The sequence below is a fragment of the Dipodomys merriami genome, unplaced genomic scaffold (genome assembly GCF_024711535.1).
Source record: "Dipodomys merriami isolate MVZ:Mamm:240054 unplaced genomic scaffold, mDipMer1.0.p SCAF_158, whole genome shotgun sequence".
NCBI lineage: Eukaryota > Metazoa > Chordata > Mammalia > Rodentia > Heteromyidae > Dipodomys > Dipodomys merriami.
In genome coordinates, this window is record NW_027202915.1 from 2,062,717 (window position 1) to 2,089,590 (window position 26,874).

Consider the following 26,874-nt stretch of genomic DNA (forward strand, 5'->3'; position numbering starts at 1 on the left):
GAGGGCGGAAGGGAAGGAAAAGGGGAAGGGATGGAGGGAAGAGAGGGAGGGAGGGACAGAAGGAGGTGGACTCCGGTGGCTCACCTCCTTTACTCCTAGGTGCTCTGGAGGCCGAGTTACCGAGGATCCCAGTTCGAAGCCAGCCCTGGCAGAAAAGTTGTCGCGATTCCACCTCCAGATTAACCGGCACAGGCCAGGCGTGGCTGGCGTGGATCCGGCGCTGGCCGGGAGGCGCGGCGGCGGCGGGGGCGGAGGTGTCGGGAAGGCCCAGGATGGGCTCCTCCGACGGGGGTGACCCGCGCCAGCTTGGCCGGACCGCGCGGGCCGGGGTCCGGGGCGGGCCGGGGGTCCGGGTGGTCTGGGGGCTCCGGCGCGTCGCGCGGGCCGGGGGTCCGGGGCGGGCCGGGGGTCCGGGGCGGGCCGGGGGGCCTGGGGGTCCGGGGGCTTCGGGGCGGGCCGGGGGTCCGGGGCGGGCCGGGGGTCCGGGGGCTTCGGGGCGTCGCGCGGGCCGGGGGTCCGGGGCGGGCCGGGGGTCCGGGGCGGGCCGGGGGTCCGGGGCGGGCCGGGGATCCGGGGCGGGCCGGGGGGCCTGGGGGTCCGGGGGCTTCGGGGCGGGCCGGGGGTCCGGGGCGGGCCGGGGGTCCGGGGGCTTCGGGGCGTCGCGCGGGCCGGGGGTCCGGGGCGGGCCGGGGGTCCGGGGCGAGCCGGGGGCTTCGGGGCGTCGCGCGGGCCGGGGGTCCGGGGCGGGCCGGGGGTCCGGGGCGGGCCGGGGGTTTCGGGGCGTCGCGCGGGCCGGGGGTCCGGGGGTCCGGGCCGGTCCGCGCCGCGCGGCCTGTGAGCACCCGCCCGGGGGCCGGAGGGCAACGACTCCACCGCCGCTCGAGGCCCCGTCAGCCGCGCAGCCCGGCCTCCAGTACCAGTGCCGCGGCGTCCGGACCCGAGACCCGAACGCGCAGCGCGCGGCGCGGCCGCGGCTGAGGCGGCCGCGGGGCGCCGGGAGGCGGGGCTTGCCTCCGTGTCCTCGCGGCCCCTCGGGGGCCCGCGGGCTTCCTTCCCGCGCCCCTCTCGGAGCGCGGCCCACGCGCGCTGAGGAAGCCGCGCGGACCGGGACGCCGGGCTGACCGGCCCCGCCGGCCCAGGCGCTCCCCGCAGGGGGCGGGGCCTCGGGAGGGCGGGGCCTCGCGACGGCGGGCGGGGCCTGCGGGGGGCGGGGCCGCGCGAGGGTGGGGCGGGGCCGGCAGCGGCGGCGCGGGCCGCAGCTCCGCATTCGAACCTCCCTCGCAGGCGGCCTCCGCCCCACAATGCACCGCGGCGGGCAGCCTTTGAAAAAGCGGCGCGGCTCGTTCAAGATGGCGGAGCTCGACCAGTTGCCTGACGAGAGTGAGTAGCGCCCGGGCGCCCCGTCCCCGCCGCCCGCCGGGCCCGCGGCCGCCCCGGCCCGCACGCGCGGCCGCGTCCCTCGCCCGGCAAGCGGGCCGACCCCCGCCGTCCCCCCCCGCAGGCCGGGTCCTCCCGCGCGGGGCCGTCGCCGCGTCGCCGCCTTTGTTATGGTGTCCGTGTCAGTTTCTGGGGCTGTGCGGGCGCCGGGCCGGAAGCCGCACGCCGGGGTCCCGCCCGTCCCGGCGGCGCGGCGGCCGCGGCCTCGGCGGAGGGGCGAGAGCGGCCCCGCCGCCGTTCCCGCGCCGGGTTACGTAAGCCGCCGGCCGGGGGCTCGGCGCGGCGGCGCGGCCGCGGCCCCTCGCCCGCCGGCCTCCGTGCCGTCCCGGGACCGGCCCGCCGCCCCGACCACAGGTGGCCCGACCCCGGCGCCGCCGACCCGGCCGGGACGCGGCGCGCAGGTCGGCCCACCCCGCGCCCCGCCCGGAGCCCACGGGCGTGAGCTGCGCGGCGGGCGGCGGCGGCGCGGCGCGGCGCGGCCCCGGCCCCGGCCCCGGCCCCGCGCCCTCACCTGCCGCGCCCGCGCCCCGGCCGGGCCGTAGAGAGCAGACGCCCCGGTTGGCTGCCGCCGTGGTCCCGCGTGCCCCCGCAGCCCGGCCCCCGCACGGCGCGCCGCCCGCCCAGGCCCGGGAGCTGCCCGCCGGGCACGCTGCGCCCACGGTGGGTCCAAGCCCGACCCCGCCGCTCGCGCCGTCGGGGGCGGGAGCTCAGTCCGCCGAGCCGGCCGGGCACACCGGCGGCCGTTTTGTCGGTGGACGTGGGGGGCCGGACACGGGGCCCCGCACAGGGTGCTGGTCTCCGGACGGGAGCCCGTGGGGGGCCGCCGAGGTCCCGGCCGTTCTGCCCCGCGTGAGCGTGGGGCGCGGGCCTGCGTGCGTGTCAGCGCAGACCCGGCCTCCTTATCGGCCGGCGGACGCAAACCCCGGCCCCGGGACGGGACGGACCCGACAGCCCCGTCGATGAGACGCTGCAGGATCTCCTTCCTTTTTCTTTTTTGAGGAAGATCTTGAAAAGAGATTTTAGATTACAGAACTAACAGGTATTTGCTCAGTTTAATCAAGGGCTAGTGTATTCGCATCAGTAGTCAAAACATAACTTACTGAGTATGTAATGTGAAACCGAGTCAGTACAAAGCATATTTTTCTTTTGTTTTGTTTGAGTCCGGTCGTGGGGCCTGAACTCTGGGCCTGGGCGCTGCCCCTCAGCTCTTCAGCTCAAGGCTAGCGCTCTACCACTTGAGCAACAGCACCACTTCTGGCTTTTTTTTTTTTTTTTTGCTTATGTGGTGCTGAGGAATCGAACCCAGGGCCTCAAACATGCAAGGCAAGTGCTCTACCACTGAGCCACCTTCCCAGCCCGCAAAGCACACACACACACACACACACACACACGTATATGTATATGTATATATGTTTGTTAAATGTTTCAGTTCATGTGAGTACTCAATTTTGTACATGAGGATACTATGTTTAGATCAGTCTTTCCTATAAACTCCTGTTGTTGAAGTGTCTGTTATTCCACATCTCCTCTTAGATGCTCCAGAGACTCCTCAAACTTCTCAGGGTAAATCCTCTGGATATCCACCATCCCTACCCACCCACTGAGCAGAACCCCAGTGGTTATTTGTGGCATGCCCTTCCTTTTCACTTTTCATGTTTGAGTCTTTACCAAATTTTGGAACTTTTGCTTTCTATTATGTCCCAGCACTTTAGGCTCCTTTCAAAGTGTGTAAAGGTCATCTTTCTGTTTTCTGGTAGGTTGTAGGGCTTGAACCCTGGGCCTGGGTGCTGTCACTGAGCTCTTTTACTCAAGGCTAGGCTCTACTACCCAGAGCATCACTTACAGGTTTTAGATGGTTAGAGATAAAGAGTCTCACATACTTTCCTACCATGGCTGGCTTTGAATTGCTATCCTCAGATTTCAGCCTCCTGAGTAGCTAGGATGACAGGTATGATACACCAGTTCCTGGCTTCTGTTTGATTTTGAGAGCACTAGAGCTTGATATCAGAGTCTACTGCTTGCTAGGCAGAGGCTTTAGTCAGGTCCCTAGCTCTTTATCCTCCTGTTTAATTTTTTTTTTTCATCATGGGCCTTAAACTCTGGGCCTGGATGCTGTCCCTCAGCTCTTCAGCTCAAGGCAAGGGCTCTACCACTTGAGCCACAGCACCACTTCAGGTTTTCTGGTAGTTAATTGGAAATAAGAGTCTCCTGGGCTGGCTTTGAACCGTGATCCTCAGATCTCAGCCTCCTGAGTAGCTAGGATTACAGGCGTGAGCCACCAGCTTCTGGCTCTGTTTAAAGTCTCTTAATAGCTATAAGACCCATTTTGGCTGGCCATTCTGCTTCTCTTATTCTGTTCCTTTGAGTTAAATTGGATCCTTTGCATTCCCTTTATTCACCGGGCTTTTCTCAGTACATGTTCTCTGACTAGGATGCTCATCCTGTACTCACTTACAGTTAACTTCTGCCTTTTTTTTCCCCTTTGTGAGTACTGGGGCTTGATCTCAGAGCCCTGTGCTCCGGCTGGTGCTCTGCCACTTGAGTCACACTTCTATTTCTGGCTTTTTGCTGGTTAAAAAAATTGATGATAAGAGTCTCGTGGTCTTTTCTGCCCTGGCTGACTTAGATCCTCAGTTTATAGATGTTTGAGTAGCTAGAATTACAAGTGTGAGCCACCAGCTCACACATGTACATGTTGTAAGCTCTTGTTAACTGATTTACTGCCCATTTCACAAATGAAGACACAACAGCACAGCCAGTCGCCGGTGGCTCGCCTGTAATCCTAGCTACTCAGGAGGCTGAGATCTGAGGATCACGGTTCAAAGCCAGTCAGGGCAGGAACGTCTGTAAGACTCTTATCTCCAATAAACCACTAGAAATCTGGAAGTGGCACTGTGGCTCAAGCTGTAGAATGCTCGCCTTGAGCTGAAGAGTGCAGGGACAGGGCTCAAGCCCGGAGTTCAAGCCCCACGACTGACAAAAAAAAAAAAAGAACAGCACAGAGATTAAGTACTTTCAGAAGGTAAAGCAAGGAGGTGACAGAGCCAAGGTTAAAACACAGGTAGCCTCAATTAAGAATCCTTAACTATAACTGCCTCTCCAGAAAGGAAAGAAAGGCTGTAAGTAGTCGAGTTAAGGTCACAATCCCCAATATGCAGTCATGGAGTATGAAGCAGGAATCGATGTCTGTGATTCTGTGACTAACCTCTTCCTTCGGATTCCTGCCCAGATACCACCTTTTCAGAGACAGAAATCATGATCCCTTTATGTAAACAGTGCTCTCCTTGTTACCACATTTGCAATGCTGTTATCCTGCTTTACTTTTTCCATAGTGCTTATCATCACCTGGCCTGTATTTGTGTTTGTCTCCCTTCTTACCTTCTAGTAGAAGATAAGCTCCAGGAGAATAGAGACTTGGGCTGCTTTGTCTGCTGCAATATCCCCATTGCTCTGAGCTGGGCTAGCCTGTAGTCAGTGCCCTGTACATACTCACTGAATGAGTGAATGTGTTTTCCTCAGATGAACTGCATTGTTTTGGGTACTGTGTGGATGTGCAGCCTATCTTTCTGTTTTCTAGTTTGGCTGTAATGTCCTGGGCTTGCTAAATCAGACCTTAGGCTTTTTTAAAATTTTTCCAGTCATGGGGGCTTGAACTCAGGGCCTAAGCTCTTTTACTACCTTAGGTATTCTTTTTTTTTTTGGGTCCAGTCATGGGGCCTGAACTCTGGGCCTGGGTGCTGTCCCTCAGCTCTTCAGCTCAAGGCTAGCACTCTACCACTTGAGCCACAGCGCCACTTCCGGCTTTTTTTCTTTTTGCTTATGTGGTGCTGAGGAATTGAACCCAGGGCCTCAGGCATGCAAGGCAAGCGCTCTACCACTGAGCCATCTTCACAGCCCCGGTATTCTTTTTTTTTTTTTCTTTTTTGGTTAGTAGTGGGTCTTGAACTTCGCCTGGGCGCTGTTCCTGAGCTCTTCAGCTTAAGGCGAGTACTCTACCACTTGAGCCACAGCACCACTTCCAGTTTTCTGGTGGTTCATTGGAGATCAGAGTTTCTTTTTTTTTGTTTTTTTTTTTGTTTTTTTTTTGGGGGGGGTTCCGGTTGTGGGGCCCGAACTCTGGGCCTGGGCGCTGTCCCTCAGCTCTTTAGCCCAAGGCTAGCACTCTACCACTTGAGCCACAGTGCCACTTCCGGCTTTTTTCTTTTTGCTTATGTGGTGCTGAGGAATCGAACCCAGGGCCTCATGCATGCAAGGCAAGCACTCTACCACTGAGCCACCTTCCCAGCCCCTGGAGATCAGAGTTTCATGGACTTTTCTGCCCTGGCTGGTTTTGAATCATGATCCTCAGAGCTCAGCCTTCTGAGCACCTAGGATTCCAGGTGTGAGCTGCAGGCGCCGGCTCCTCCACATTTATTAGGCTAGCCCCTGGTGGCTGTTCTAGCATGGATCTTAAGTGTTGCACGTGCCTGTATTTGAGATTTTCAAGGGTCTTCAAACCCACTATGTCAGTTCTAGGATTATTTCTATGTTTTATTTTCTCTACTTCATTACCTCCTCAGCTCTTGGGCTCAATAAATGTCAGTTCTTTTTCTCCTTTTTTTCTTCACCAGAGCACTTTGGAATGAGGATCCAAAATTATTTCTGTTCTTACCTCCTTTTTCCTCTCTACATTTTCCTTAGAATGGTTTCCAGCTCTTTAACAAATGTTTCTTTCCAGTTCTTTCTTTTTTTTTTTTTTTTTTTTGGGTCCAGTCGTGGGGCCTGAACTCTGGGCCTGGGCGCTGTCCCTCAGCTCTTCAGCTCAAGGCTAGCGCTCTACCACTTGAGCCACAGCACCACTTCCGGCTTTTTTCCTTTTGCTTATGTGGTGCTGAGGAATCGAACCCAGGGCCTCAGGCTTGCAAGGCAAGCGCTTCTACCACTGAGCCAACTTCCCAGCCCATCCAGTTCTTTCTTATCCTGTCTTGAATTCAGGTCTAAAGCTTACATTGTCTACCAGTTTTTTCAAATTGTATATTCATTTGTCATTTCAAACTCACCATTATACAAACCAAATGGATTACTTTCACCCCCAAATCAAGTTCTTTTTCTCTTACTTTATAAAATAATCATTTTTTTTTTCTATTGTAGGCTCTTCGGCAAAAGCCCTTGTCAGTTTAAAAGGTAAGGATTATATTTGTTTCAGGTATATTCATGTGTTAGAAATTTAATTCATAAAAAATAACAGTAGGATTTCAGAGGAATTGTGTCTTGATAACTCCTTAGGAGTTTGAACTGAGGGCTTACACTTGCTAAGCAGGCACTGTACCAATTGAGTTATGCTTCCAGACTTTTTACTTTAGTTATTTTTGAGATGGGGTACCATGTTGACGTTTAGTTTGATCTGGACTGTGATCCTCTTATTTATGCTTCTTGCATAGCTGTAATGACAGGTGCTTATAACCATGCTCTGCTTTTTATTGGTTGAGCTGATGGTCTCAGATTGATCTGGTCTCAAAGTACAATTCTCTTAATCTCAGCCTCCTGAGATTGAGGATTATAGGTATGACCCTCTATGCCTGGCTTTTTTTTTTTCCTAGTCCTGGGGCTTGAACTTGGGACCTGGACACTGTTCCCTGAGCTTCTGTTGCTCAAGGCTAGCATTCTACCACTTGGGCCACAGCGCCACTTCCGGCTTTTTCTGTTTATGTAGTACTGAGGTATCAAATCCAAGACTTCATGCATGCTAGGCAAGCACTCTACCACTCACTGAGCCACATTCCTAGTCCTCCCCTTAATTTTCATGTCTAATCATTTATTTGATTGGGTTTTTCCTGTATGTATAGCACATTTCTTTGAATTTTTTTTGAAATACTGCACTAAATTTTTTTGTTTTTGTTTTTTGTTTTTTGTTTTTTATCAGTTGTGGGGCTTGAATTCGACCTGGGTGCTGTCCTTCAGCTTAAGGCGAGCACTCTACCATGAGCCACAGCACCACTTCCAGTTTTCTGGTGGTTAATTGGAGATTAGAGTCTCATGGACTTTCCTGCACGGGCTGGCTTTGACCTATTGAAACAAAAAACATTGAGAGATGTGTTGCAAATTCAAAGTTAGAAGGAAGAGGCCTTTCCTATTTCTGTTCCTTGCTTTAGTCAGAATTGTCTAGAGAATTATGGGATCTTGGAAATTGAGTACAAGAATAACTAAATGTCAAAAAGAAGGGAACAGCCAGGCTCTCACACCTGTAATCCTAGCTACTCAGGAGGCTGAGATCTGAAGGATCACGACTCAAGTCCAACCTGGGCAGGAAAGTCCGGGAGACAGTTATCTCCAATTGACCACTAGAAACTTGAAGTAACACTGTGGCTTAAAGTGGTAGTGCACTAGTAACACTGTGGCTTAAAGTGGTAGTGCACTAGCCATGAGTGAAAGACAGCGCCCAGGCCCAAAGTTCAAGCCTCAAAAGTGGGGGGGGGGGGGGGGGGGAGGGAACAAAGATGCTACATATTTTAAAGCAGAAGTTTAATACTAAGTTTCATGTCTTTATTGAGACTGAACAGAAAAATATAGATGTTTTTATTTGCAATAAAATGCAGTTATTATGAGCAATGTATATTATTCACACTGGTATGTACTTTAAATACATTTCTACTATTTAAAAGATATTTATGATATGAAATCCTTTGAACAAACTTAAAATTTATTAGTATTATTTGTTACAGAGGGAAGCTTATCTAACACATGGAATGAAAAGTACAGTTCTTTACAGAAAACTCCTGTTTGGAAGGGCAGGAACACAAGCCCTGCTGTAGAAATGGTAAGGAATAAGTTAACTTTTTCAAATAATAACTAGCTTGTGTTATTATCGTGTGTAAGTTCTTAGCACAATAACAGTTTTCCAGAGTTTTTATTTTTCCAAACTCAAGCAACTTGGGTCTTTGTCATTAAGTAAATCTGAGCTTATGGAGATAAATTATCTACAGTGATTATCTTGTCACCATCAAGCATGTGATAAATAATTATAGGTTCTTTAAATACAAAAGGCAAAAACATGCAGACAACCTAAACTCATAGTTTTATTAGATTACAAAAAATTTTATGTGGCTCTCATGCCTGCATAAAGATATGTATGTCATCAACTGGTGAAATATTAAATCTTGTGTAGATCAAGGATAAGTACATTTGGAAAGGAAGTCAAGGTGAGTGTGTAATTGCCTAATAACAATTTTAGAAACTCTGTTTCTTCCCTGCTCAACCAGGAGGTAGGTAGAGGTAGCCAGGAGGTGTCTCATGGGTCAGGCATGAAACAGGCCTGTAGCTGGCAGAGATAACAGGAGTAGCCTGGCCAGTGGGCCATCACAGATGGAAGGAACTGTCCTAATCTGTTTTTCCTTTGCTCCTCTGTATTTGGCCAGGGAAGGAGTCTAGGTAGAAAGGACTTAACTGTCAAGACTGGAAAATCTAGTCTTGACCCAGTTGAAGGCTGCCTGTATATAATTAGCTTTGTTCACCTGTCTCCCTTCCATGTGACCTTGAAAAGCTGTCCATTTGTGTCTGTAGAGGTGTGTGTGTATATGTTGCGTGCTAGTACTGAAGCTTGAACTCAGGGTCTGAGTGCTGACACTCTGCCACTTCCACGGTGTAAGTGGAGCTACAGCTCCATTTGTGGCTTTTTGGTGGTTAATTAGACATAAGAGTCTCAGGGATTTCCTCCAGGGCAGGCTTCATATCATCATGATCCCCAGAACTCAGCCTCCTGAGTAGCTAGGCTTATAAGTCTCTGCTCTGGCGCCCAGCCCATAGAGCTGTCTTGAGTGATAAGGGACACTTTGCAAAAAGATATGGGTCTCGGAAGTGGCACTGTGGCTCAAGTGGTAGAGCGCTCACCATGAACTGAAGAGCTGAGGGACAGTGCCCAGGCCCAGAGTTCAAGCCTCACAACCTACCAAACAAACAAACAAAAAAGATATGGGTCTCAAGCAGAGAGCTGCTGGCTCACACCTGTAATCTTAGATATTCGAGACACAGATCTGAGGATTGTAGTTCAAAGCCAGTTCAGACAGGAAAGGTTTGACACTCTGTATCTCCATTAAACTAGTCAGAAAAAGGTGGAAGTGGTTCTGTAGCTCAACCTTGAGAAAAAGACTCTCAGGTCAGTACCTAGGCCCTGGGTAAAAGACCCAGGACCAGCACCAAGGAAAAAAAAAGGTGACTCTCAAACATTTAAACCTAGGCTGGACTTTACATTTTTTCCTATTACAGACCCTTCAGTAATGTACTTTTTTCTCTTTTGTCAGTCATGGGTCTTTTATGTAGGGCCTAGGAACTGTCCCTGAGCTTTTTCACTCAAGGCTAGGTTCTACCACTTGGCACCAGAGCGCCACTTCCAGTTTTCTGGTGGTTATTTGGAGATAAGAGTCTCAATGACTTTCCTGCCTGGGCCTGCGTTGAACCTCAATCCTCAGATCTTGGCCTCCTGAGTAGCTAGAATATTAGGTATGAGCCACTGGTGCTCGACTCTTGTGTACTTTCAATACTCAGTTCTTTTTCTTTTTTTTTTTTTTTTTTTTTTTGCCAGTTCTGGAGCTTGAACTCAGGGCCTGGGCACTGTCCCTGAGCTTGTTTTTTTGCTCAAGGTTTGCATTCTACCAATTGAGCCACAGCTCCATTTCTGGCTTTTTCTAGTTTATGTGATACTGAGCAATCAAACCCAGGGTTTCATGCATGCTAGGCAAGCACTTTACCACTAAGCCACATTCCCGTCCCCTCAATTTCTTTTTAGTTCTATAGTTATCAATTCTTTGTTTTGTTTTTTGTTTTTGTTTTTTGGTTGTGGGGTTTGAACTCTGGGCCTAAGCACTGTCCCTCAGCTCTTCAGCTCAAAGCGAGTACTCTACCACTGGAGCTACAGAGCCACTTCCGGTTTTCTAGTGGTTTATTGGAGATAGGAGTCTCACGGTCTTTCCTGCCCAGGCTGGCTTTGAACTGCGATCCTCAGATCTCAGCCTCCTGAGTAGCTAGGATTACAGGCGTGAGCCACCAGCACCCGGCTTAGTTATCAATTCTTTATTATGTGTCTTCTATTTTCTTTTGAGGGGTGGGGAAAGTACTGGAGCTTTGAACTCAGAGCCTCACATGTACTAAGATGATGGGATCCTGCTGAATCTCGTCTCCAGCCCCATATTTTGTATTTTTATTTACAAATAGAAATGTTGGGGTGCTATCCTTGAGCAAAAAAAGCTCATGGAACAGTGCCCAGGCCCTGAGTTCAAGCCCCAGGACTGGCAAAGAAAAAAAAAAGAAATATTGTTAACAGCCAAGTGTTGGTGGCTCAGGCCTTAAATCCTAGCTACTCAGAAGGCTAAGATCTGAGGAACATAGTTCAAAGCCAGCCTGGGCAGGAAAGTTTGTGAGACTTGTAATCTCTAAATAACTACCAGAAAACTGGAAGTTCAGGGACAGTGCCTAGGCTCTGAGTTCAAGCCCTATGACTGGGAAAAAGGGAAAAAAAAACGTTGTTAGCAATTTTTGACAGCAGATGCAGTATGTTACATATTTGGATACTCCCCTAGATTATTACTGTCCTTGACCAGCTCAGCCCATGCACCGAACATCGTGAAATACACTCCATTGGTATTAACCAACATTTTTTTTGGGGGGAGGGGTCTGTCGTGGGGCTTGAACTCTGGGCTTGGGCACTGTCCCTGCACTCTTCAGCTCAAGGCAAGCGCTCTACCGCTTGAGCCACAGCGTCACTTCCAGTTTTCTAGTGGTTTATTGGAGATAAGAGTCTCACAGACTTTCCTTCCCCAGGCTGGCTTTGAACCGTGATCCTCAGATCTCAGCCTATTGGGTAGCTAGGATTACAGGCGTGAGCCACCAGCACCTGGCTAACCAACATATTCTGAACTGGGATTTCTTGTCTTCACTGTCACTGGTTGCTGGTATGATGCAGAGACATGGCTTTTAATTCTAATCATCAAGTGAAATTTGTAAACAAAGCTACCAGTATGTATATTTTAATGCTTTCTAAATCTAAGATTATTTATATTTGGCTTTGAGTGCTTTGTACTGCTCATACTTAATCCTTCCACACTGCGATAATCAGAATTAGCTGTATTTTCCAAGTACAGGATTGTGTTTTGGAGCAAAATTGACACATGTTTATTAGATGAAAAATTTCTATCATAGCCTTTCAGAAATTCAAAACGAAGTCGACTCTTCTCTGATGAAGATGACAGACAAATAAATACCAAGTCACCTAAAAGAAACCAAAGGGTTGCAATGGTTCCGCAGGTATGTGGTGCTAAGCTTTTGTTTCGTTAAACAGAAGTAAGCAGTGGGTAAACATGATAAAGTGTATATTTATCTTAAGTCAGTATTTAAATAACTCTGTTCCTGTTGTAGTTACATAGATGATTTTGTGGATTTTTTGGGTTTTTTGTGTGTGTGTGCTAGTATGGGAGCTTGAACTCAGAGCCTGGGTGCTGAGCTAACTTCAGGCTAGCGCTCTACCATTTGAGCCATACCTCTACTTTCTGGGGTTAATTGGAGATAAAAGTCTCAAAAACTATTCTGCCTGGGCAGGTTCAAACTGTGATCCTCAGATCTCAGTCTCCTGAGTAACTAGGATGTCCAGCTTGTTGGTTGACTTTAAACCAATGTAGAAGGCCAGTTATCATCTATAAGCATGAAGATAATGGACATTAAGCAAATGGATTTGGCAAAATGGAATGAGTTTTGAGTTTTATATGTAAATAAGAGGGGGAAATGTTTACTTCTATTACCAAAGTGATAGATTTGTTGAAGACTTTGTCTGAAAGAGGAAAAGGCCAGGGCAAAGTCAGAGTTCCTTTTTTTTTTTTTGCCAGTCCTAGAGCTTGAACTCAGAGCCTGGGCACTGTCCATGAGCTTCTTTGTACTCAAGGCTAACACCCTGTCACTTGAGCCACAGTACCACTTCTGGTTTGGTAGGTACTGGATGCAAGGTCAAATGAATGTAGGCCATAGTTAAATGACGATTGATTTTGGGAGAACCCAACTTTTGTCTTTATGACTGTTAAATTGTCCTGTCCTCGCTTCACCCACTGCCCTCAGGCACATCACTCCCTGTAGGAATGTTTTGTGTGGTAGTTTATACTTACGAGCAATACAGAGCAAACACGGCACACGACAGATGTGAGACTTCTCCCAGTGTGTGGGTTCATATCTGACTATTTTTCTTTCTAGTCTTGATCTTATATTCCTAGTTTTTTGGGGGTTTTTTGCAGTTTTCGTTCATTTAATGTGATATGGTTTGTTCTATTATCTTTCTAGTCATATCCTCTAAGTGTTACATTTTGTCTATTTTTTGTTTTTTGTCTTTGTAAGGCTTGAACTCTGAGCCTAGGCGCTGTCCCTCAGCTCTTCAGCTCAAGGCCAGTGCTGTACCACTTGAGCCACAGCACCACTTACGGTTTTCTGGTGGTTAATTGGAGATCAGAGTCTCATAGACTTAACTACCCAGGCTGGCTTTGAACCATGATCTCAGATCACAGCCTCCTGAGTAACTAGGATTACAGGCGTGGGCCACCAGCGCCCAGCTGTGTTTTCTGTTGTTGTTGATGATGTTTTGGTGGAGGATTTTGTTTTGCTTTTGGTGCTAGGGACTGAATTCAGGGCCCTATACATTCTAGGCAAGTACTCTACCACTGAGCTACAGTCCCAACTTGTATGTTTACTTAAAGAATATCATTCAGGCTGCATACATGGCTCACACCTGTAGTCCTAACTACTCAGGAGGCTGAGATCTGAAGATTGAGGTTTGAAGTTAGCCTGGGCAAGAAAGGCCATTGAGACTATTACCTCTAACTACCAAAAAGCCAGAAGTGGAGCTATGGTTCTTATGAAGTGGTAGAGCATCTACCTTGAGCAAAAAAGGTAAAAGATATCACCCAAGACCTAGTACTGGCTCAAAAAAACCCTTTCAGAGCTGAAAAATTATAAAAACTATTTTGTCGATTACTTACCCTGTTCCAGGTCCTACTCTAAGCATTTCATATCTATTACCTTGACTTCAATAATTCAACAGCCTCCATGATACAGATTACCATATTCCCAGTTTACAGATAAAAGGTCTTATGAAGAAGTTAAGTATCTTGTACAAGATGAAAGCTAGGAAATGGAGACCAACAATAAAACGGTGGGCAGTCCGTCTCCAATGTCTCGCTTTCCTTTCTAATAAATAAAACTTGGTATACAGGTCACATGATTATATAAACCATCTCTTTAATAGTAATTGGTACATAGTCATCATTACAATTTTAGAGCATTTTTATTACCCCAGAAACATTGTACCTAACAGTCATTCCCTTCTTTTTTTGGGGGGGATGGGAGGGGGGCAGTGCTTTTGTTTGAACTGAAGACTTAAGCACTGTCCCTGAGTATTTTTGCTCAAGGCTAGCCCTCTACCACTTGAGCCACAGCTTCACTTCCAGCTTTTTGCTAATTAATTGAAGATAAGAGTCTCATGGTCCCTCCCGTCCAGGCTGGCTTCAAGCCACATCCTTAGATCTCAGCCTCCTGAGTACCTTGGATTACATGTGTTAGCCACTGGCATCCGACTTCTTTTCTTGAATAAACCCTTAAAAATAAACTGCTATAATGGGTAATCATATATACATATCCAGTGAGCAACTAATTCCCACTTAAAAATATGGGTCATTGGAGACCATGGTAAACAAGATATAACAGGCTCAGAAAGACAAATATTTCATGTTTTGCTTATATGTGGAATTTAGACCTTTTAAAAACGTAAATTAGCTGGCACTGGTTTCTCATGCCTGTAATCCTAGCTGCTAAGGAGTTTCAGATCTGAGGATTTTGGTTCCAAGCCAGCTCAGTCAGGAAAGTCCGTGAGAATCTTATCACCAGTTAACTATCCAACCTCCAGAAGTGGAGTGCTAGCTTTGAAAAAAAAGCTACAAAGCATTGCCTCGGTTATGAGTTCAAGTCCCAGCACTGGCACAAAAAAACAAAAATACAAAATAACATGACGTGATTGTAAAAAGTGGGGAAAAGGGCTGGGAAGGTGGCTCAGTGGTAGAGTGCTTGCCTTGCATGCATGAGGCCCTGGGTTCAGCTCCTCAGTACCACATAAACAGAAAAAACCAGAAGTGGCGCTGTCGCTCAAGTGGTAGAACCCTAGCCTTGAGCTGAAGAGCCGAGGAACAGCAGCCAAGCCCAGAGTTCAGGACCCACAACTGACAAAAAAAAAAAAAGTGGAGAAGACTGTTTGGTGGGAGATAATCAGTGAGAGGTTGGAAGGGGAAAGAAAAAGTGACACAGATGGTGAATATGATAGAAGTAAATTTGTGTGTGTGTGTGTGTGTGTGTGTGTGTGTGTGTGTGTGTGTGTGTGTGTGTGTGTGTGTGTGTGTGTGTGTGTGTGTGTGTGTGTGTGTGTGTGTGTGTGTGTGTGTGTAAATAGCATAATGAAACCTGCTTTTAAAAAACTGTTAAAATGGAGGAAGGAAGAGCCGGATGCCGGTGGCTCACACCTGTCATCCCAGCTACTCAGGAGGCTGAGATGTGAGGATCGTGGTTAAAGCCAGCCGTGGCAAGAAAGGCCATGAGACTCTTATCTCCAATAAACTACTCAGAAAACTGGAAGTGGTGCTGTGGCTCAAGTGCTAGAGCACTAGCCTTGAGCTGAAGAGCTGAGGGACAGTGCCCAAGCCCAGAGTTCAAGCCCCACAACCCACCAAAAAAAAAAAAAAAAAGGAAGAGAAAAAGGGATAAAGATGAAGTGAATTTGATCAGAGTACATTATATGTATGTGATATGTAAATATTATAATTAGACCCCTTTCTACACATGTAGAGCCTCACACATGTTATTCTAGCTACCAAGGATAGTAAAAGTTCTTGAGACTCCCATCTTAACCAGTAACAAAAAAAGTCATAACTGGATATCCATTGCCTCAAGCCTTTAATCTTAATTATTTAGGAGGCTAAGATCTGGGGATCATGGTTTGAAGCCAACCTGGTAGACAAATTTGTAAGACTCTTTTATCTTTAATTAGCTAGCAGAAAGCCAAAACTGAAGGGATGCATCAAGTGGAAGATAGAGTCATCATCCCTGAGTGAAAAAAAGCTGACCAAAGAGTGCAAGGCACCCTATACTGGCACAGACATACACAAAACTGAACATGGTGGTAAACACCCGTCATTCCGGTAATTGGAGAAGTAGGAGTAGGAGGATCGTGGTCCTGGCCAGCCCAGGCAAAATTTCAAGACCCTGTTTTAAAAAAGCAAAAGTACAGCCGGGCGCTGGTGGCTCATGCCTGTAATCCTAGCTACTCAGGAGGCTGAGATCTGAAGATCGTGGTTCAAAGCCAGCCCAGGCAGGAAAGACCGTGAGACTCCGATCTCCAATAAACCACCAGAAAACCGGAAGTGGCGCTGTAGCTCAAGTGGTAGAGCGCTCGCCTTGAGCTGAAGAGCTAAGGGACAGCACTCAGGCCCAGAGTTCAAGCCCCACGACTGACAAAAAAAAAAAAAGCAAAAGTACTTGTACTGGACACTGTTGAAGATGAGCTATACAATTTGTGGGTGGGGTGGGGTGGGAGGGAAAAATGAGGGGAGAGTGAGGGAAGGGGTGACTGTCCAGAAAGAAATGTACTGGGTGCTGATGGCTCAAGCTTTAAATCCTAGTTACTCAGGAGGCTGAGATTTGAGGATCACAGTTCAAAGCTAGCTTTGGCAGAAAAATCAGTGACACTCTTCTCCATTTAACCAGAAAACTGGAAGTAGAGCTGTAGCTCAAAGTGGTAGAGCATTAGTGTTGAGCAAAAGTGCTCAGAGACAGTGCTGAGGCCCTGAGTTCAAGCCCCATGGCAAACAAACAAACAAAAAAGAAATACTCATTACCTGACTGATGTAACTGTAACCCCTATGTATATCACCTTTATAATAACAATTTTAAAAGTGTTTAAAACAAAAGCAAAAAATGCTGGGGAATACATCAAATGTACAGTGCCTACTTGGCAAGCTCAAGGCCCTGACTGTTGCTAAAATAAACACACTGAGGGCTGGAAAGGTGGCTAGTGGTAGAGTGCTCGCCTTGCATGAGGCCTTGAGTTCGATTCCTCAGTATCACATAAGCAGAAAAGGCTCGAAGTGGAGTTCTGGCTCAAGTGGTAGAGGGCTAGCCTTGAGCTGAAGTACTTAGGTCAGCGCACAGGCCCAGAGTTCAGGCCCCACTACCAACCAAAAAAATAAATAAACATACGGTATGTTACCCCTTCCTTCACTTTCTCTCATTTCCCCTCTCATCCCTGCCCACAAATTACATAGTTCATTTTCTACATGTTGTATACTGAATAGCATGATTGCATTTGCTCACCCTACCTTTCTCCTTTTCTGTGCCTCCCTTTTGCCCCCCCCCCCCAACAAAAAGCAAAAACTAAACATCATCACTACCAACAGTAGCAACAAAAAAAATACCATGTTCCATTTCCTGGAATTCTTTGATAAATAGTATTTTGTTGTTTTTGCTGGTTGCTATCCCTGAGCCTCTTTGTGTTCAAGGTACTAGCCTACCACTGGAGACACGGCACCACTTCCGGTTTTTGAGTAATTAATTGGAGATAAGTCTCATGGGGACTTTTCTGCCCAAGCTGGCTTCGAATGTCTATCCCCAGACCTCAGCCTCCTGAGTAGCTAGGATTTACAAGCGTAAGCCACCAGCACCTGGTAATAAATAGTATCTTAAATGTTCAGAGAAGTTACACCTTTAACTTCGTCCCCTAAGGGTATCCTCTTCTAGTCTGACTGTGTGGATACCTAGAATCCTATAGAGGTGATCATTATATTTTACATCTAGTTTCTACGTATGTGTGGTAACATTATTTTATGATAACATGGTTGTTATATTGGTTAAACTCTTCTAGCAGGCTACTGGTGGCCTTACACCTGTAATCCTAGCCATGTATAATTTTTCTTGTGCTGGTCCTGGGGCATGAACTCAGGGCCTTGAGCTCTCAGTAGCCTCTTGGACTTTCTGTCCTGGCTGGCTTTGAACCTCAGTCTTCAGATCTCAGTGAATGGCAGTGCTGGTGTTAGCACTCAGGGCCTTGTGCTTGCAGAGCAGTTGTTCTACCACTTGAGCCACACCCTCAGCCCTCAGTCAGCTTTTTTGCTACTCATAGCTGGTGCTCTACCACTTGAGCACAACACCAGTTCTGACTTTTTTTGTGAGCCAGTTCTAGGGCTTGAACTGAGGGCCTGGGCACTGTCTGAACTTTTTTGCTCAGGGCTAGTGCTCTACCACTTGAGCCACAACTCCTTTTGTGGCTTTTTTCATGTTTCATTGGAGATAAAAGTCTCATGGACATTCCTGCCCAATCTGGCTTTGTACCTTGATCCTCAAACCTCAATCTTCTGAAGTAGCTAGGATTACAGGCAAGAGCCATCAACAGCATTGGCTCTTTGCGCTTAATTGGAGACGAGTCTCTTGGATTTGTCTGCCTAGGCTGGCTTTGAACTGAAGTCCTTAACTGCTTAGGATTTTTGGAGTGGAAAGAAACACATTCTGCCAAGTGTCTGGCAGTTTTCTGTTTCTGCAACTCACTACCAACAGTGGAATGATTTATAAAGAAAAGAGGTTGGAGCCAAACTCTGGTGGCTCACATCTGTTATCTTAGCTACTGGGGAGGCTGAGGTCTGCAGATTGTAGTTTGAAGTCAGCCTAGGCAGGAAAGTTGGTGAAACTCCTCTATCTCCACTAAAATCTACCCCACCCCACCCCCCCCCAAAAAAAAGCTGGAAGTGGAGCTGTAGCGTCAGTGGTGGAGCACTAACCTTGTGCATAAAAGTTCAGGGCCAGCGCCCCGGCCCAGAGTTTAAGCCCAAGGACTGTTCAAAAGAAAAAAGAAAAGTTTGTTTTTGACTCATAGTTTTGGAGGTATAGGAGGCTGGAAGTTTTGGAAGGCTGGCATCTGCTCACCATCTGATGAGGGCCATCTTTTTGCTAAGGTGTGGTATGGTGTGTCACAGGCCAAGAAAAGGAGTGAGGGTCCCAGGGGGAGTTTACTTTGGTAGTTAAAGCCACTCTCAGGACTCATTTATCTGCTCATGGATCGACCCATTCATGAGGGCAGGGTCCTTACCACCTAATCACCTTTTTCCTTTTTTGATGTGGGTCCTGGTAATGGCCTGTCATTAGCGCTTTTGTGCTTAAGGTTAGTGCTGTACCACTTGAGCACAGTTCTACTTCCAGCTTTTTTTGATTTGTGTATTGGAGATGAGAGTCTCACAGACTTTGCTGCCTGGACTGGCCTTGAACCTCAATCCTCAGATCTCAGCCACCTGAGTAGCTAGGATAACAGGTATGAGTCTCCATTTCCTGGCTCTTATCACCTTTTAAAGGTTTTAATTTTTTTTTTTTCCTGGTCGTGGGGCCTGAACTCTGGGCCTGGGCACTGTCCCTCAGCTCTTCAGCTCAAGGCTAGCGCTCTACCACTTGAGCCTCAGTCCCACTTCCGGCTTTTTCTGCTTATGTGGTGCTGAGGAATCGAACCCAGGGCCTCACGCATGCAAGGCAAGCACTCTACCATTGAGCCACCTTCTCAGACCCAGGTTTTAACTCTTTTAAGTACCTTAATGTGACTTGAGGATCTGCTGTCTAACACAATAAATTGGGAGGCATTTTGAAAACAGCCTCCAGTTAAAATAGTGCCCATCTAGTTTTATTTTCTTGGTCATTCTAGCTAATGGTTTGTTTTTTTATTCTTCTTTGTGCTGGCACCAAACTTTATTATTATTATTATTTTGCAGTACCTGTGAGTGAACTAGTGCCTTGAGTATGCTAGGCAAGCACTCTCACTTCATCACTTCACCTTTTCTTTTGTTATTTTTCTTTTGTTCTTTTTGTGACAAAACTGGGGCATGTACTTAGGGCCTCACACTGTCCTTTGGCTTTTTTTTGCTCAAGGCTGGTGCTTTACTACTTGATCCACATTTCTACTTTCCTGCATAGGCTGGCTTCAAACTGCAGGTGTCAGGTCTCAGCCTCCAGAGTTACAAATGTGCTATCAGCACCTGGCTTTATCTTTTTTTTGGGGGGGGGGAGGGCGGGGGTCCGGTTGTGGGGCCTGAACTCTGGGCCTGGGTGCTGTCCCTCAGCTCTTCAGCTCAAGGCTAGCGCTCTACCACTTGAGCCACAGCGCCACTTCCGGCTTTTTTTTTCCCTTTTTGCTTATGTGGTGCTGAGGAATCGAACCCAGGGCCTTATGCATGCAAGGCAAGCACTCTACCACTGAGCCACCTTCCCAGCCCGCTTTTTTCTTAATGTAGTCTCAATAACTGCTCAGAATTCTCCATCTTCCTCTCTCTGCCTCCTGGGTAGCTGGAACTACAGGAGTATAACACTATTTTCTTTGTTATACTTTGGTAGGATTTGTTATCTATCATGCAGACATTTGGGAAGCTTTATGTTTTCTAGTTATCGAAAACATTTGAATAACATAGTTCATTGTTTGGTATAGCATTCACTTCTCAGACTAAGACTAGTGCTTGCTTGCCTGCCCATGTGTACACTTGTTCAAATCCAGGCAAGCACTGTACCACTGAGCCTAGCAATCTTCTTTTTGGTCTTTTAATTGAAGTCATTGCACTTTGAACATGGTGGGGCAAATATTTCACATTCCTTCTCAGAATGTGTGATGAAAGTTGAGGGTTTAACTTTGTAAAGGATCGGCATATTTCTTAACAAAAAAATTCCATGAATCTTTTGAGTACTTAAGTATAGCTTGCCTTTTTACAAATGTATTCAATATTCTAAATGTTCATTTTTAACTAGGGGAGCTATAATTCTATTTTTTTTCATCATGTAGAAATTTACAGCAACAATGTCAACACCAGATAAGAAAGCATCACAGAAGATTGGTTTTCGATTACGTAACCTACTGAAGCTTCCCAAAGCACATAAATGGTGTATATATGAATGGTTCTATTCAAATATAGATAAGTATGTATCATGGGTTATATCATGTTACTTTAATTTTTGTGGTGGAATTGGGGTTTGAACTCAGGACCTCTTATTAAGCAGGTGCAAGAACTTACTAGCCTTCTACTTGAATATGCCATGACCACCACTCCCTTTTTTGTGCTAATACTGGGGCTTGATCTCAGGACTTGGGTGCTGTTTGTTAGATTTTTTTTTTTTGCTCAAGGCTGACACTCAATCACTTGAGCCATACCTCCACTTCTGATTTTGCTGGTTAATTGGGGATGAGAATCTCAGATTTCCCTGCGTAGGGCTAGCTTCAAAGTTCGATCCTCAGATCTCAGCTTCTAGCTAAGGTTTTAGGTATGAGCCACTGGCTTCTCCCCTTCCTCTACTCCCTCACCCCTCTTTTTTGTGCCAGTGCTGGGGCTTGAACTGAGGGCCTGGCCTGGTTGCTGTCTCTGAAGTTTTGTGGTCAAGGCTAATGCTCTAGCATTTGAACCACAGCTTTGCTTCCAACTTTTTGCTGCTTAATTGGAGATGAGTCTCATGGATTTCCTGCTAGTGCTGGCTGCAAACCATGATTCTCAAAACTCAGCCTTCTGAGTTAGAATCACAGGTGTGACTCATTGGTGCCTAGCTGCATAGGATTTTTATATGCGTATTGTTTTACTTGGGGAATATAATAGCACAGAAATGTTGAAGCGGACATAAATATTTGGCTAAAATCCAATATTTGACAATAGAATTACTGAGAAAAATTGATTTTCAAATAATCAGCAAAGTTCCTTCCTCTTTTCCAAACGATTTGTCTCCTCTGAAAGCTTATGAATCTCATGAGTATGAATATTTGAGCCTGAGGCATGTATGTATGTATCATTGTTAGATTGAACTTCTGCCTTCTCAAGCTCGTGAGTATAATTGTTTTGTTTTTGTCCCGTTTCCATGGAGCTTGAGGGAGCTTCCATGGGGTCTGAAGGTTCCTAAAACCTAAGCTTACCATTAAGAGTCCTCCAGTGCTCCGAGACTGGCTCAGTCCCAAAGAAGACTCCTTGGTGATGGCATTACCTCTGGGACGTAGGTACTTTGTAGCTAGTATTGTTTGTTTTGATCAGATGTAAGGCCAGGGCCAGTATGGCCTCCCACATAATAGAGCAGGTAGAGGTTCCAATGAAAATCAGCGCCTCCTAAAACCTCCAGCCCTTATGGCATTTCCCAAATAGCTTTTATATGTTAAGTATTTCACACATGCTAAGGATTTACCTTTAGCACTTGGAATTTGTGCCTCTTTGCCTATCTGTAGGACAGAGTGAAAGTGGCATTTTGGATTGTTAGTATAGTGTGGAAAATTAGAATGCATACTTTGGATTTTATGTCTGAAAAATAGCATGTTATTTATTAACCAAGGAAATTCCATTTCTGTTTTGCAGACCACTTTTCGAAGGTGATAATGACTTCTGTGTATGCCTAAAGGAATCTTTTCCTAATTTGAAAACAAGAAAGTTGACAAGAGTAGAGTGGGGAAAAATCAGGCGGCTAATGGGAAAACCACGGAGGTAAAAATAATGTTTGTTTAAAGTCAAGAAATAGTATTATCATTAGTTCCTTGATTTATTGATTTAGTTATTTATTTTATGCCATTCCTGGAGCTTGAACTCTGTCTGGGCTCTGTCACTGAGCTTTTCCCCTCAAGCCTAGCACTCTGTCTACCACTTGAGTCACTGCTCCACTTGTGGCTTTTTGATAGTTAATTGCAGATAAGAGTCGCAGACTTTCCTACCTAGGCTGGCTTTAAACTATGATCCTGAGTATCAGCTAGGATTACAAGAATGAGCCACTGACGTTTGGATTGATTTTTTTTTTTTTTAATTCTTGAAAGGTACCAGTGCCAAAAGATTACTTTACAAAATAATTTATCATATGCTAAATGTGCCCTGCTAAACTACTTTAATGTAGTTGATTTTAATCTTATAAATAAACATACAGTTTCATATTTGCTCATATCATAAGTTTTCCCCCCATATTTTTATCAGCATCAGTAAATTATACAAGGGCTTTTGGCATTCACATGTCCATATGTGCATATAATGCAGAACTCAGGTTTTAAACATAATTTCAGTTTTTCAATTACCAATGCTGTTCTTTGTTCCAAAAAATATTGAGTATTAGGACTATCCTAAAAAGTATTAAAGGAAGCCAAAGCTCCAGTGGCTCACATCTCTAATAACTAGCTGAGATCTGAGGATCATAGTTCATAGCCAGCTGCAGCTGGAAAATCCTTAAGACTCTCATCTCCAGTTAATCAGCAAAAAAACCAGAAGTGGATCTGTGATTCAACACTAGTCTTGAGCAAAAAAGCTCAGGACAGTACCTAGGCCCTGAGTTCAAGTCCCAGGACCAGCACACACATAAGAAATATTCAAGGAAGTTATAAGGCTATATGCACATTGTTAATATCCTTTGTGAAATCATTTATCATTTCAAGAGCCTTTAAATGTCTGATATACTTTAATATACAAATAGAAAGCACATGGGGCCCAGTGGCTCAATCCTGTAATCCTAGCTACTCTCGAGGATGAGGATGAGATTGCTGTTCAAAGCCAGCCCAGGCAGGAAAGTCCTTGAGACTGTTATCTCCAGTTAACCACCAGCATACCAGAAGTGGCGCTGTAGCCAAAGTGGTAGAATGCTAGCCTTGAATGAAAAAGCTCAGAGACAGAACCCAGGCCCTGAGTTCAAGCCCTTTAAATGACAAAAAAGGAAAAGAAAAAAGAAATCAAGTTAATCTATCCAGGGTTACTTTCTCTCATATGAGATAACTTTTCCTTTTTGATTGTCATCTAGGTACTGAAAACCTCTTACTACTTTCAATTAAAAATTCGAGATGTTAGGAGGAGGGGGAGGGAAAAAACAAAATGCTACTACAGGATACAGGTTGACCCATTGTAACAGTGAGATGCACAAGACACTTTGTTGAAAAATGAACATGGGGGGCAGTGGGGAGTGTAGTTGTGGAAGTGGGAGGAAAGGGAGCGTAGGGGAAAAACAAAGGAAGAGGTAACAATGCTTGACAGGAAATGTACTCATGACCTTGCTCGTGTAACTGTGACCCCTCTATACAGTATTTTTATAATAAAAATGTATTTTAAAAATACTAATAACCATTAAAAAAATTGAGATGTTAGAATTAGATCAAGTTCTCGTGTTATGTGTATAGTTAGGAGAATGTTCAAGATATTTTATTTCATTTATTTATTTTTTGCCAGACCTATTGATCAAACTCTGAGCACCGTCCCTGAGCTTCTTTTGTTCAAGGATGTAACGCTACCAATTGAGCCACAGTGGCACTTCTGGCCTTTTCTGTGTATGTGGTGCTGAGGAATCGAACCCAGTGCATGCTAGGCAGGCACCCTACCATCACTACACATTCCCAGCCCTGTGAAATTCTTTTTTTTTTTTAAATACTTTTGTTATTGTAAAAATACTGTATAGAAAGGTTATAGTTACATGAGCAAGGTAGCGAGTCCATTTCCTATCAAGCATTGTTACCTCCTTTCTTAGCCCTGTGAATTTATTTTATTTTATTTTATTTTTGTCTGTCATGGGCTTGAACTCTGGGCCTGTCCCTCAGCTCTTCAGCTCAAGGCAAGCATGCTACCTCCTGAGCCACAGCGCCACTTCCAGTTTCTAGTGGTTTATTGGAGATAAGAGTCTCACAGACTTTCCTGCCCAGGCTGGCTTTGAACTGTGATCCTCAGATCTCAGCCTCCTGAGTAGCTAGGATTACAGGCATGAGACACTAGTGCCCAGCCCCTGTGAAATTCTTTTTCTTTTTCTTTTTTTTTCTTTTTTTTTTGTTTTTTTGGGGGGGGTCTGGGTCGTGGGGCCTGGGCGCTGTCCCTCAGCTTTTCAGCTCAAGGCTAGCGCTCTACCACTTGAGCCACAGCGCCACTTCCAGCTTTTTTCTTTTTGCTTATGTGGTGCTGGGGAATGGAACCCAGGGCCTCAGGCATGCAAGGCAAGTGCTCTACCACTGAGCCACCTTCCCAGCCCCCCCTATGAAATTCTTATCTCCAATTAACCACCAGAAAACTGAAAGTGGCTTTGTGACTAAAAGCAGTAGAACACCAGCCTTGAGAGAAAAAGCTTAGGGATAGCACTTATGCCCTGAATTCAAGCCCTACAACCGACAACCTGTCCCTTCCCACTACTGCCCTTCTCTTCCCCCCTCCCCCCCTGCAAAAAAAAAAAGAATTTATTTTAGTGACATCTGTAAGTGGTGATAAAATTCTCAGAGAATTTTTTAATCAAGCCACTACTATTTAATACCTCTACTAAAAGATGCTCTTTTTGTTGTTGTTGTTCTTTTGTTGGTCATGGGGCTTGAACTCTGGGCCTGGGCATTGTCTACCACTTGAGCCACAACACCACTTCTGGTTTTCTGAGTGGTTTATTGGAGATAAGAGTCTCATAGACTTTCCTGCCTGGGCTAGTTGTGAACCTTGATCAAACTCAGTTCTCAGCCTCCAGAGTAGCTATGATTATAGGCGTGAGCCACTGGCACCCGGCTGAAAGATGGTCTTTCTTATGATGTTTAAGTATTTCTTCCATTTAAATGAACAAGATTGACATTCTGTTACCTAGTGTATTTCATACTGATAATGTAGTATAGTCTTTGATAATCTCATTAGGCCATTGAGGGACTTTTGTTCTAATCTTGCATTTTTCAGAAAGTTGAGCCCTTATTTCTAATTCATGTCCATCAGAATATAGGAGTAGTGGGTCTGGGAAAGTGGATCAGTGTTAGAGTGCTGCCTCACATGCCTAAGACCCTGGGTTCGATTCCTCAGCACTATATAAACAGAAAAAGCCAGAAATGGTGCTGTGGCTTAAGTGGTAGAGCACTAGCCCCGAGCTAAAGAGCTTAGGGACAGCACCCAGGCCCAGAGTTCAAGCCCCATGACTTAAAAAAAATATGTGTGTGTGTGTGTATATTATACATATTTTATATTTATATATATATATGAGTGGTTATTGTACTCTTTGTTATAATTCTTCAGTTTCTGTGAAGGTCATATAATAGTTCTCCTGTCATAACATTACTTCAAATTTTTTGCTTTTTTTGTGCTTGTCCTGAGGCTTGAACTCAAGGCCTGGTTACTGTCACTGGGCTTTTTGTTCTCAAGACTAGCACTCTACCACTTGAATTGCAACTCCATTCTCAGCTTTTTTGGTGCTTAATTGGAGTTAAGAGACTCATGGACTTCCATCTCAAGGTGGCTTTGAACCACAATCCGCAGATCTCAGCCTCCTTAGTAGCCACATACACACACACACGCACGCACGCACGCACGCACGCACGCAAACGTATATGTTTGGAGAGCTGGGGATGTGACACTGAATGCAAATCCCAGTACTGTCAAAATCAAGTAAAGGTACCATAATAGTTAAAGGAATACTCATGGAGATTACCCATTTTAAATACAGTATTCAAGAATGAGAGGGGAGGGCTGGGAAGGTGGCTCAGTGGTAGAGCACTTGCCTTGCATGCTCGAGGCCCTGGGTTTGATTCCTCAGCACCACATAAGAAAAAAGCCAGAAGTGGCGCTGTGGCTCAAGTGGTAGAGTGCTAGCCTTGAGCTAAAGAGCTGAGGGACAGCACTCAGGTCCCACGACCAGACCCAAAAAAAAAAAAAAGAATGAGAGGGGAAAAGAAGCAATTTTTATTGAGGGTAGTTATCAGTTTATGTGATTTTTATAAATTCTAGATGTTCTTCTGCATTTTTTGAGGAAGAGAGATCAGCATTAAAACAGAAGCGGCAAAAAATAAGGCTCTTACAACAAAGGAAAGTTGCAGATGTCTCGCAGTTCAAAGACCTCCCAGATGAAATTCCTTTGCCTCTGGTTATTGGAACCAAAGTTACAGGTAAGCGAGGGCAACTTATTACTATTGTGACTTGTAATTTTTTTTGAGGGGGGGTGGTGGTGGTCATGGGGCTTAAACTCAGGGCCTGGGCATTTTCGCTCATGGCTAATGCTCTAACACTTTGAGCCACAGCTCCATTTCTGGTTTTTAGATGGTTAATTGGAGATAAGAGTCCCATGGACTTCCTGCTTGGACTAGCTCTGAACCACAGTCCTTAGAACTCAGCCTCCTGAGTAGCTAGGATTACAGGCGTGAGCCACCGGTGCCCGGCACAAAAAGTATATTGATTCAAAGTAACATTTACAGTAATATAACCTAAAGGAAATTGTTGTGAATGTGAATAAATACACCTTTGTGTGGTTTTAATTAAAACATCTTTCATCTCTCATTGCCACATTTGCTCCCCCAGCCTTATTTAAACTAGTTCAGTACCACTGTCCTTACTACCTTTGGTCTAGAAGTGGTCCATTTCTTTGTTTGAAATTGTGCCGACACAGGGACTTGAGCTCAGAACCTTGCTTTTGTTTGTTTGTTTGTTTTGCCAG

At 46.1% G+C, this 26,874-nt stretch overlaps 1 protein-coding gene across 4 annotated transcripts in view; it reads left to right on the plus strand.

Annotated features, from left to right (window-relative positions):
- The first annotated feature begins 1,301 nt into the window (after positions 1–1,301).
- Lin9 (lin-9 DREAM MuvB core complex component) overlaps positions 1,302–26,874 on the plus strand; it is a 48,915-nt gene continuing 23,342 nt past the window's right edge. For 2 of the 4 annotated variants that reach the window (XM_070023137.1, XM_070023139.1), the window contains exons 1-7: positions 1,302–1,380; positions 6,568–6,600; positions 8,139–8,233; positions 11,608–11,712; positions 20,291–20,424; positions 21,834–21,959; positions 26,172–26,329. In XM_070023137.1, the coding sequence (XP_069879238.1) occupies positions 1,302–1,380; positions 6,568–6,600; positions 8,139–8,233; positions 11,608–11,712; positions 20,291–20,424; positions 21,834–21,959; positions 26,172–26,329 (730 nt within the window). Of the gene's footprint in view, positions 1,381–2,341; positions 2,477–6,567; positions 6,601–8,123; positions 8,234–11,607; positions 11,713–20,290; positions 20,425–21,833; positions 21,960–26,171; positions 26,330–26,874 lie in introns of those variants that run through there. The other 2 variants (XM_070023138.1, XM_070023140.1) reach the window with 2 other exon arrangements.